A 12,755-nucleotide genomic window follows, 5' to 3' on the forward strand; every position below is an offset into this window, starting at 1 on the left:
CAACTGGCTATTTAAATTGATAGCCATATTTCTTGATGGCACAAGAACTGTCAGCGATCAGTAAATATTGGTAAATTGGTGACTGCTAGCAAGCACGTAAAACGGTGGAACGTGGGATTGGTGTTTCCTGTCCCATTCTTGTATTTTTGTTAATAAATACAAATGGTCATATAAAGTCTTGTCATTTTTTTATTGCCAGGCTGTGAACAAAAAGCTTACCCTCTAGATTTGGTGGCATGCTTCCAAGGGAAAAATTCCCTTCCTTCATATAAACCAACAATTCTTCTCCAGGCTCAATGTCTTTGATAACGTTATAAAAAAGCTGTAACAAAAGAAAAAGATACATAGGAATTAGGTTTGGTGATGGGTTGCATAAGCGCTATGTCATAAGGTATCTACACAGTTTTGGTTACTCTATCCTTGATGACCCTCAAGAGTTTTCTTTTGTTTTTATTCAATATTGTGAATAGCAGGATCAAGTTAGGTCAGCACTTCCAATGAGGAATCATCAAAAAGTTAATGTAAAATCAATGCTTTATTGATTGCTTTTTTATTTACATTCTAAATATATACATAAAAATTATGATTGGTGATGGGTGCTTCCATAGCCTCTATGTCATAAGGTATCTACACAGTTTTGGTTACTCTATCCTTGGTGACCCTCAAGAGATTTATTTTGTTTCTACTCAATAATGTGAATAGCTACACTAAGTTATGTCAACACTTACAATGGGGAATCATCAGAAATTCATATCAGACAAATGCTTTATTGATTGCTTTATTTTAATTTCAAATATATACATAAACATTAGGATTGGTGATGGGTCTATGTCAGAAGGTATGGGCATCTACACAGTTTTGGTTACTCTATCTTTGGTGACCCTCAAGAGATTTCTGTTGTTTTTACTCAATATTGTGTATAGCAGAACCAAGTTAGGTCAGCACTTCCAATAGGGAACCATCAAAAAATTCATGTAAAATCAATGCAGTATTGCTTGCTTTATTTTCATTCCAATTATATACATAACAAATTAGGTTTCGTGATGAAGGCTTCCATGGGGCTCTATGTTAGAAGGTGTCTACAGAGTTTTGGTTACTCTATCCTTGGTGACCCTCAAGAGATGTCTTTTGTTTCTACTCAATAATGAGAATAGCTGCTCCAAGTTATGTCAACACTTACAATGGGGAATCATCAAAAATTCATGTCAAATCAATGCTTTATTGATTGCTTTATTTTCATCTCAAATATCTACATAAAAATTAGGCGTGGTGATGGGTCTATGTCAGAAGGTATGGGCATCTACACAGTTTTGGTTACTCTATCTTTGGTGACCCTCAAGAGATTTCTGTTGTTTTTACTCAATATTGTGTATAGCAGAACCAAGTTAGGTCAGCACTTCCAATAGGGAACCATCAAAAAATTCATGTAAAATCAATGCAGTATTGCTTGCTTTATTTTCATTCCAATTATATACATAACAAATTAGGTTTCGTGATGAAGGCTTCCATGGGGCTCTATGTTAGAAGGTGTCTACAGAGTTTTGGTTACTCTATCCTTGGTGACCCTCAAGAGATGTCTTTTGTTTCTACTCAATAATGAGAATAGCTGCTCCAAGTTATGTCAACACTTACAATGGGGAATCATCAAAAATTCATGTCAAATCAATGCTTTATTGATTGCTTTATTTTCATCTCAAATATCTACATAAAAATTAGGCGTGGTGATGGGTCTATGTCAGAAGGTATGGGCATCTACACAGTTTTGGTTACTCTATCCTTGGTGACCCTTAGGAGATTTATTTTGCTTTTACTCAATATTCTGAAGAGCAGTACCAAGTTGGGTCAGCATTTATAATGGGAAATCATCAAAAATATCATGTCTAATCAAAGCTTTATTGATTGCTTTATTTTCATTCCAAAATTATGCATACAAATTAGGATTGGTGATGGGTACTTCCACAGGCTCTATGTTGTAATGTATCTACACAGTTTTAGTTGCTCTGTCTTTGGTGACCCTTAAGAGATTTCTTTTGATTTTACTTAATATTGTGAAGAGCAGGAGCAAGTTAGGTCAGCACTTATAATGGAGAATCATTCAAAAAATGAATGTCAAATCAATGCTTTATTTTCATTCCAAATAAATACATAAACATTAGGATTGGTGATGGGTTCTTCCATTGGCTCTATGTCATAAGGTGTCTACATAGTTTTGGTTGCTCTATCTTTGGTGCCCCTCAAAAAGATTTCTGTTGTTTTACTCAATATTTTGTATAGCAGAACCAAGTTAGATTAGCGCTTCCAACAAAAAATTCACGTAAAATCAATGCTTTTATTTTCATTCCAAATTTATATATAACAGTTAGGTTTGGGGATGAAGGCTTCCATAGGCTCTATATCAGAAGGTGCCTATTTTCATCTCAAATGTACATAAAATTTAGGAGTGGTGATAGGTCTATGTCAGAAGGTATGGGCATCTACACAGTTTTGGTTACTCTATCCTTGGTGACCCTCAAGAGATTTCTTTTATTTCTACTCAAGAATGCGAATAGCTACACCAAGTTATGTCAACACTTACAATGGGGAATCATCAAAAATTCATAACAAATCAATGCTTTATTGATTGCTTTATTTTCATTTCAAAAATATACATAAACATTAGGATTGGTGATGGGTCTATGTCAGAAGGTATGGGTATCTACATAGTTTTGGTTACTCTATTTTTGGTGACCCGCAAGAGTTTCTTTTGTTTTTTTCTCAATATATTGAAGTGCAGCACCAAGTTAGGCCTGCCGTTAGGAATGAGGATGAGGAATCGTCAAAAAAATTTATATCAAATCAGTGCTGTATTGATAGTTTTTTTTTGTTCATTCCAAATATATGCATAGAAATTAGGATTGGAGATGGGTTAGGCTCTATGTCATAAGTTATCTACACAGTTTTGGTTATTCTATCCTTGGCGAGATTTCTTTTGTTTTTACTCAATATTCTGAAGAGCGGTCCCAAGTTGGGTCAGCATTTTTTTGGGGGGGGGGAATCATCAAAAAAGATGAATGTCGAGTCAAAGCTTTATTGATTGCTTAATTTTCATTCCAAATGTATGCATAGAAATTAGGAGTGGAAAAGAAGACTTCTGCGGGCTCTATGTCATAAGATGTCTACACATTTTTGGTTGCTCTATCTTTGGTGCCCCTCAAAAGATTTCTGTTGTTTTTACTCAATATTGTGTATAGCAGAACCAAGTTAGGTCAGCACTTCCGATAGGGAACCATCAAAAAATTCATGTAAAATCAATGCTTTATTGATTGCTTTATTTTCATCTCAAATATAGGCATACAAATTAGGCGTGGTGATGGGTCTATGTCAGAAGGTATGGGCATCTACACAGTTTTGGTTACTCTATCTTTGGTGACCCTCAAGAGATTTCTGTTGTTTTTACTCAATATTGTGTATAGCAGAACCAAGTTAGGTCAGCACTTCCAATAGGGAACCATCAAAAAATTCATGTAAAATCAATGCTGTATTGCTTGCTTTATTTTCATTCCAATTATATACATAACAAATTAGGTTTTGTGATGAAGGCTTCCATGGGGCTCTATGTTAGAAGGTGTCTACAGAGTTTTGGTTACTCTATCCTTGGTGACCCTCAAGAGATGTCTTTTGTTTCTACTCAATAATGAGAATAGCTGCTCCAAGTTATGTCAACACTTACAATGAGGAATCATCAAAAATTCATGTCAAATCAATGCTTTATTGATTGCTTTATTTTCATCTCAAATATCTACATAAAAATTAGGCGTGGTGATGGGTCTATGTCAGAAGGTATGGACATCTACACAGTTTTGGTTACTCTATCTTTGGTGACCCTCAAGAGATTTCTTTTGTTTCTACTCAATAATGGGAATAGCTGCACCAAGTTATGTCAACACTTACAATGGGGAGTCATCAAAAATTCATATCAAATCAATGTTTTATTGATTTATTTTTTATTTCAAACATGTTCAATATTTGAGGACTGTATAAGACAACAGATAATTTACACCCGAGCGGTAAACCACAGTTATGAATATATATCTGAAATCTGATTGGAAACGCTTACCTAAAAAATTGTTGCAAAAAAAAAAACTACGTATTGGATGTAAATACAATAACCTTCTCTATATAATTGAATACATTTATACTTTTATTCCAGAATGAAATCTCATCCTGTTACCATTGGCAGAATTCAACGAACAGCAACTGCAAGAAGTCTTTTTTTTTTTTGGAAGAACAGACATCGTTCGTTGGATGTTCGGCCCCTTTTCCGCCAAGGGTTAAAGCAATATGTATAGCTTAAAATTGAGTGTTGAAATTTTTAATGGTTGGGTATACAAGTCAGAGTGGTGCGTAGTGAGAAAGAATTCTGGCAAGGCTTAACTTTGGGCGATATTCCAGTTATAGTGTTAACATAAAAAGCAATGCACGCAGCACACCCACTAGATCCTTAAAACAGCGCTAGCCGATCTTTAATATCATATAAGCGACCGAGGGTCAATGAACGACTTCAGTAATTTTTGTAAATAAACTACAGCGTACTTAAAAAAAAAAAAAGTGACAGGCGCAGTAATACATCTGAAGGAACGCAGGCGAGAGAAAAATAGCATTAAAAAAAAAAAAAAAAAAAAAAATGGGCTGGATCTCGCAAGCGACACTGCAGCTTGGGTTTAAGTGGGAATACATGTGTTCCAAAGGAATCCTTAGTGGTTTTAATACATTTGCTCAGTGGCTAACAACTGTAGCAAATAAACTGACGTCCATATGAGGCTTGTAAATGTTCTACAAATGTCATTTTTTTTTTTTTTAAATATCGTATTTCCCACTTGCGCTTATTTTTTCGGTGCAGGAGGAAAATGTGGAAGGTAAAAAATTATTTAGAAAACCTAAAATTGCAGCAACAACACCGGCAATTATAGGAATCAAGAACTACTACTACATAGCAGGTACATAAAACCAAAAAAAAAAAAAATTAAATTAAAAAAAAGCAATACTTTTTTTCAACAAATTTAAATCTGAACAAATATTTTTTTTTTATGTTACAAATTAATCTTTTACAAGTCAGTTATTTTCATCCTTTTTTTGTAAATGTTGCTAGCTTTTTTCCTTTTTTTTAATTTTTTTTTTTTTTTTTAATTATTTTTAGTCGCCTTTTCAACATTTTCTTACTTCTTTTGTTGATTCGGACCTGATGGCAAAAAGGTGACAAACGCATTGATATATTTTTTTTTTCAATACAGTCGGATACTTATTGGTGTTGCCAAGAGTGGATTTGCTGTATTTTACGTCTTAGCGAAATAATAAACTGCTGTAATTAACACCTCTTACACCTGCTCCTATCATTTGCCAAGTTAACCTTTTAGGACCATTCACTCCCGGCACATAAAGCCAAACAAAAAAAAAAAAAACAATCCGGCGGAACAACTGCAAACTGTCAGCAGGACCCGTGCAGTGTGAAGGGTTAATTAAGATCCCCATAAGGCCAGGAATTTCATATGTTTCGAGCCTGTGTCAACCTAATACTCGAAAATACTGTATAATATCTCTACCAGGTGTGAAATTCTAACCAAGGCTGAGCCTGTTCTATGGGCCACATGTCCGGCATCACAACTACTGTGTGCCTAAGCTGAAAGGACAGTGGGGATGATGTTATTTCTTTAGTTGCCTGATATTGGTACAAAGATAGTCCAAGCATAAACAACAAAAACAGAAAAATAAATAAAAAATATTGTATGACAAAAAAAAAAACAGATCTTACAGCAGTTTTTTGTTTTTTTGGACCACCCTACCATACACCTTACTGTTTAAAAAAAAAAATAAAAAATTGGTCCACCCTACAATGCACCTACCCAATATTATTTTTTTGGCCCATCCTACCAATATTATTTTTTGTGCCACCCTACCATGCAGTATTCTAATATTATTTCATTTTATGGGCCACCTTACTAATATTATAATATTGATAGGGTGTATGGTAGGGACCATACACCCTACCAATATTATTTTTGGACCACCCTACCATGCACCCTAACAATATCATTTTTTTTTTGGGCCACTCTACCATACACCCTACCAATATTATTTTTGGGTCACCCTACCATGCACCCTACTAATATTATTTAATTTAAAGTGCTACCCTACCAATATAAATAATATTTATATTATACCAATATTATAATATTGATAGGGCGTATGGTAGGGACAATACACCCTACCAATATTATTTTTGGATCACCCTAACAATATCATTTTTTTGGGGCCACTCTACCATACCCCCCCCCCCTATCAATATCCTTTTTTGGAGCCACCCTACCATACTACTCCCTACCAAAATTATTTTTTTGCGCCACCGTATCCGACAAAAACCAGCCTTAAAAAGGAACCAAACGGGGTCACCCCACATACAGCAGTTGCATAAGGAGAACCAACCAGGGAATTTTTTATGTAGAAAAAACACTTGATTGAAAAAAATAGACCAACTGTCAAACCTTTCAGGCCTAATGGCCAATAAATACCTTCAAGCACCAACAATTAAAAACAAAGTGGAAAACTTTGTCACACACACATGCAAACAAAACAGGCACCCTACCATACGCCCCACCGATATTATTTTTTGGGCCACCCTACCATACACCCTACCAATATTATTTTTTTGGGGCCACCCTTCCCTTGCACCCTACCAATATTACTTTCTGGGCCACCCTACCATACACCCTACTAATATAATTTGTTTTGGCCCCCCTACCATGCACCGTACCAATATTATTGTTTGGGCCACCCTACCATGCACCATACCAATATTACTTTCTGGGCCACCCTACCATATACCCTACTAATATCATTTTTGTTGGCCACCCTACCATGCACCGTACCAATATTATTGTTTGGGCCACCCTACCATGCACCCTACCAATATTATTGTTTGGGTCACCCCACCATGCACCCTACTAATATTATTTCAATTTGTGGGGCACCCTACTAATATTATACCTTTTTCAAATCCAGTTTGCTATGACAACACCTAAACCATAAAACCATGCCTGGAAATAATTAGATACAAGGTTTACTTAAACCAGATTGCAGGACAGTAATGAATCAAATGACACTTAATACAGTACTATAATACTACTTGTATTTTACTTATTTGGTTTATGGTACGGGTGCAGGGCAAACATAAACTGCTCTTTTCTAACCCTAAGTACATTGATAGCTTATGGAACTGGAGGTGGGGGTCTTGTATAAAGTAAGGTTACTAACTCCCCCTCCCCCCCTGTACATGATGCTCCCACCCTTCTCCGGTAGACACAAGGGGTACTCATGTTTTGGCCATTTTGAAACTAAAAAAATACCAACTTAGAACAAGAATAAAAATCAAACTATGCCCCAAAACGGTCTATAAAATGCATTTAGTAACATTGTATCTCTAGGTAATGACCATAGGAAGAACGAAGGTCAAACTATGCCCCAATACAGTCTACAAAAAATTACATTTAGTAACATGGTAATTCTAGAAAGGTTATACAACATTTATTGCAAAAAAAAAACAATGTTGCAAATTTGCTGCTGGTGTGCAATAAAAAGGGTTCAAGATAACGCAAGAGGTTAAAAAAAAAAAAAGCCCAGTTAAAGTCAAGAATAATTCTACGAAGGAGAAAGACATTGTTGACATTGAGACAATTATGATATTGTCCGACAAGATTGGTCTTTCTCTCGTACACGTTACCTTTCCTATAAACCGGTAGTTAGCTAGTTAGTGGGGTCGAAAATAAAACACACACAATGGGCTCTCGAGTCCTCTCTGTTCTTACACATTTCCAACTCTTTCTGCTCCTGCCCTGTAACTCCTGTCCATTTACTGCTGCACATAATAGAAGAAGTGCCACCTTCAAGGTTTTTTTTTTTTTTTTTTTTTTAATTAAAGCCAAACTTTTTTTCAAAAGCATTCCTTGAACCATGCAACTCACTCCTGCGATCACTAACCTTTGTTAATTAAGCTTTGTTAATGTGATGTGTGTAATGAACATAAGCAACACTGTATAGCAAACACAATATGAGGTCGAAAAAAAAAAAAAAAACAGATACTGCCTAGCAGATTTTTTTTTTTTAAATACTTACATTTATTATTATTTATTTATTTATTTATTTATTTTAAATTTCACAGCAAAAAAAAAAAATCTACAATTAATTCAAAGACCCTGCTTCTGCAATTAAAAATGTTATCTCCTAAATTCTAACAGGTATGGTGGCTTTAGTTGGTGTTTACAAACAGGTGTTCCCAATGTGAAATTTTAATGATATTATTTATATATAAAATGTAAATTAATATTATTTAAATGAATAAAATATATTAAACTGTTTTGGTGAACATAATGAACACAAAACAATTTAATGCAAAGATAAAATGTGTTATATAAATTATTTTTCAGTTTAGAAAAGCATGCTCATATAGCTTGACAATGATACAGAAGGTTATATTCCCAGAAGAGTTCCTACCGAAATGTATTAAACCGTACCAACGCAGATCACATGTCTCATTCAACGATGAGCAAAATCCTTGCAGGCAATGATCAATTTCATGTGTGCAAAATATTTGATACATAATAATACTGAAAATATTTGATACATAATAATACTGAAAATATTTGATACATGATAATATTTAAAACACACACTAGGCAAATGCTTCTTGCTCATTTAAAATTCTACTTGTTTTCTAAATAAGAGACTTCCTTGCAATTCAATAGCTCATAGGTGTTTGGTATTCCCAAACAAATTCTTGCAATAGCTGATGTCTAGGTTTTATATATTTTTAAAAAAAATATGGCTCCTCCTGATATGTTTTATATATGTCTGTATTATTCTATCATTAACAAACCTACGAATCGATTTAAAAATGAATTAACTTGTAGACAATTGTGACGTCTTTGCCATCGTGTTTAATAAGATTAATTTTCATTTATTAAAAAGAACAAAAAATGAACATTGAATTTATTAAGTAGCTTCATTAGAAAAGAAAAGGATTTAGTAAATAGCTTCATTAAAAAAAAAACATAGAATTTATAAAATAGCTTAATTAAAGAAAAATAAATAACAGAGATTATTAAATAGCTTCATTAAAAAGAAAAACAAAAAGGATTTATTAATTAGCTTCATTAAAAGAAAAAAAAAAACATAGAATTTATGAAATAGCTTATTTAAAGAAAAATAAATAACAGAGATTATTAAATAGCTTCATTAAAAGAAAAAAATATATTAAATAGCTTCTTTAAAAGAAAAAAAAATATTAAATAGCTTCACTAAAAGAAAAAAAATGTATTAAATAGCTTCACTAAAAGAAAAAAAAAAACTAACATAGAATTTATTAAATTACAAAATAAAGCTTTAATTCCATTAGAAACTAAAATCAATAGGTATATTTCTGCCTGAACTGTTTATTAAAACATTTTTTACAGTTATGTCCCATTATCACACCTTAGGGGCACTGCAACAACGTAACACATTAAAATAAATAAATATTTTTTTAAAAGGTGACTTTGATGTTCTGTCCTACAAAATTTTGCTTGGGTTAACGAGTCTTGTTTTATTTCATTTTTTTTTTAAATAACATATTAAAATGTCTGTCTTTAAAAAAAAAATAACACGCTGCAAGGTCATAATTCCACCAAACAAACATACAAAAAAAAATCAAAAAAACAATGTAAATATGTATCTATATTATTTACAGAAATTGTCAAAGCTGTCTTAAAGCACATTGCTTAGGAGGCTGCAAATGCAAAACCGGTTTCTCGGAGGCGACCTCCAGCAGGGGGCGCTCTTTCCCCACAGATCGCCTCTCTCCCCCACATTAAAAAAAAAAAAAAAAAAAAAAAAAAACCTGCTGATCTGTTCACTTTAACACACGTTCAGTCCGAACTATAGTTATTCAAGTTCATATTTTGTTAAATAATAAAAAAATAAATGACATACAAGAAAAAAAAAATAAAATAAAAAGACATACACTACAGAAGAACAAGATACCCCCCCCCCACTCCCCACCTTTAAAAAAAAAAAAAAAAAAAAAAAAAAAAAAAAAAAGCACGAGGGACGTTCCGTAGACATCGCAACCGAGAGAACTTTGCCAAGTCCGAGCAAACAGGAATAGACACGAAATGCAACAAAAAGGTGGAAAAGTGACGGAACAAACACAAAACACGTCTAACCTTTTTCCTTTGTGTAAGGTGCACCAGTTCAGAGACCTGATTTGTGGCTTTCCAGTCTGCTACTATTCCAGTGTCTGATGTGTTAGTGGCAAACACCATCCTTCATGCATTAGTGACACACGCACAAGGGCACTGTTGTAAAGTCTACTTTGTGTGTACGTATGTATGTGTGTGTGTGTGTGTGTGTGTGTGTGTGTACGTATGTGTGTATATGTGTGTGTGCCAGGCCTGGAGATAGTCCCTGGACTATCCTAGCCTTTTGCATCATCACTTTATCTCTCCCGAGGTGGGGTTTCATAACAGATTATCCGACTCTCTCAATGGTTTGAGATCCCAGCCACAGACACTCCCCCTAATCTCATCTCTCTAGAGACCCTCCCAACATTATGTCTGTATCAGAGGCTACAACAAGCTGAAAATCAAGGGAGGAAAGAAAGTTTTTTTCTTTCTTTTTTTTTTTTTTTCTTCTTCCTCGCGGACACACACATTGCACACTCTTAAGTTTTCAAACTGTTGATATTTTTTTTTTTTTTTTATACCTTCCTTTGCAACCGAATGGGGTTGGTTTAAAGGGCTAAGCATTTACACTGCTGCCAACCAGTGCTTTTATATTAAAATAAATAAATAAATAAATGCATACATGTATTTTGACATTATAATAAAAAGGGACATTAAAACAAAACAAAAAAAAAATGATTAAAAATAAATAAATAAATAAATAAATTAATAAAATTAAAAAGGGCAAGTTTGCACTAAAAAATAAATAAATAAACAAATACATAAAAAGAGCAAATTTGTGTATATGTATGTATATATATATATAGATAGATAGATAGATAGATAGATAGATAGATAGATAGATAGATAGATAGATAGATAGATAGATAGAGAGAGAGAGAGAGAGAGAGAGAGAGAGAGAGAGAGAGAGAGAGAGAGAGAGATAGATAGATAGATAGATAGATAGATAGATAGATAGATAGATAGATAGATAAAAAATAAACAAATACATAAAATTAAAAAGAGCAAATTTGTGTATATGTATATATATATATATATATATATATATATATATATATATATATATATATATGTATATATATATATATATATATACATACATATATGGATAGATAGATAGATAGATAGATAGATAGATAGATAGATAGATAGATAGATAGATAGATAGATAGATAGATAGATAGATAGATAGATAGATTTTTCTTAACCCCCCATTCCCCCTCCCCTTCCACCTCCCCTCCCCATTATTATTGAAATAGTTTTCACCTTTTCTCACACAAGTGTCTTTTTTTTTTTTTTAGGAGCCTTTAAGAGAACATACATTTTTTATAAATACCATAAAACTAAGCCATGGCATTTTAGGAATGCAAGAATGTATTTGTAGGATGCTCAAAGCAGGTTTTGAAAATAATTTTAAAGTAGAAAGAAAAAACAAACATAAAAAAAGAAGATAAAGTTGTATTAATGTCATTCTATAAAAAATATTATTATTATTATCATCATCATCATCAACAACAATATTATAAAAAAAGAAGATCTGGTTGTATTCATTTCATTGTATACAAATATTGTTTTTATGATCATCATCATCAACAACAATATTATTTAAATAAAAGACGATATAGTTGTATTCATTTTATTGTATAAAAAATAAGTATTATTGTCATCATCATCATCATCATCATCAACAAAAATAATAATAAATAATATTACTAATATTCGTATGTTATTTACATGACAATAGAATGCTATAATAAATACATAATAAGCATTATATTTTATCTATGATAGATTTGTACATATACATGTGCAATAGAATTTATTATGATTATTTTTATTATTATATTTCATACTTTATATTGTTTTATATTATTTATTTATTTATTTATTTCAATTGTTTATATTTTGTGTCCCATATGATCAGACACAACCATGGCAAGTGTCACTAATGTAGATTTTAAGAAACGTGCTGTTTCTTTTTTTTTTTTATTACATTATGCACCTTACTAAATTATTAACTACCCTTTTGTGTCTGCCATCCCAATCCAAAGGGCTATTAAATAAAGACTCCACTCAATTATACAAAATATATGTACACATTGTTAATAGATGTAAAAGTCTAATCTACGTTTGTACAGTTCATTTAAGCACAGGCATGGTCAAATGATCTGCAAATAAAAAAAAAAAATAAAATAAATAAAAGAGACTAAACAGGCAAAAGATAGGTTTTGGCTAATATAATTTCATGGTTTCTGGGATATGGTAGCCAAGAGTGAAGGAAGCGAAATGCATGATTTTTATTGGCGTAATTTACCTTTGTTCAATGGCCTGACAATAAAAGGATTGAAAAATGGAACTGTGTTATCTATAGATTTCACGTTTCACCTGTCATCTCTACAAACAAAAGAAAAGACCTTAATGTTAATTGATTATTTAGGTCTGAAATGCCCCATATGTTTGCTGAAGCACTTGCCATAATCAAGGCTTTGTAACCCAGTACAGGCAGGC

At 32.7% G+C, this 12,755-nt stretch overlaps 1 protein-coding gene across 1 annotated transcript in view; it reads right to left on the reverse strand.

Annotated features, from left to right (window-relative positions):
* Nucleotides 1-219: 219 nt before the first annotated feature.
* Nucleotides 220-12,755, reverse strand: part of LOC141110176 (histone-lysine N-methyltransferase PRDM16-like) — a gene marked incomplete at its 3' end in the record, with an annotated part of 503,012 nt that continues 490,476 nt past the window's right edge. Inside the window, 1 exon segment of the mRNA XM_073601385.1 lies at nt 220-322. Coding sequence (XP_073457486.1) covers nt 220-322 — 103 coding nt within the window.

This window comes from Aquarana catesbeiana, linkage group LG10 (genome assembly GCF_042186555.1).
Source record: "Aquarana catesbeiana isolate 2022-GZ linkage group LG10, ASM4218655v1, whole genome shotgun sequence".
Taxonomy (NCBI): Eukaryota; Metazoa; Chordata; class Amphibia; order Anura; family Ranidae; genus Aquarana; species Aquarana catesbeiana.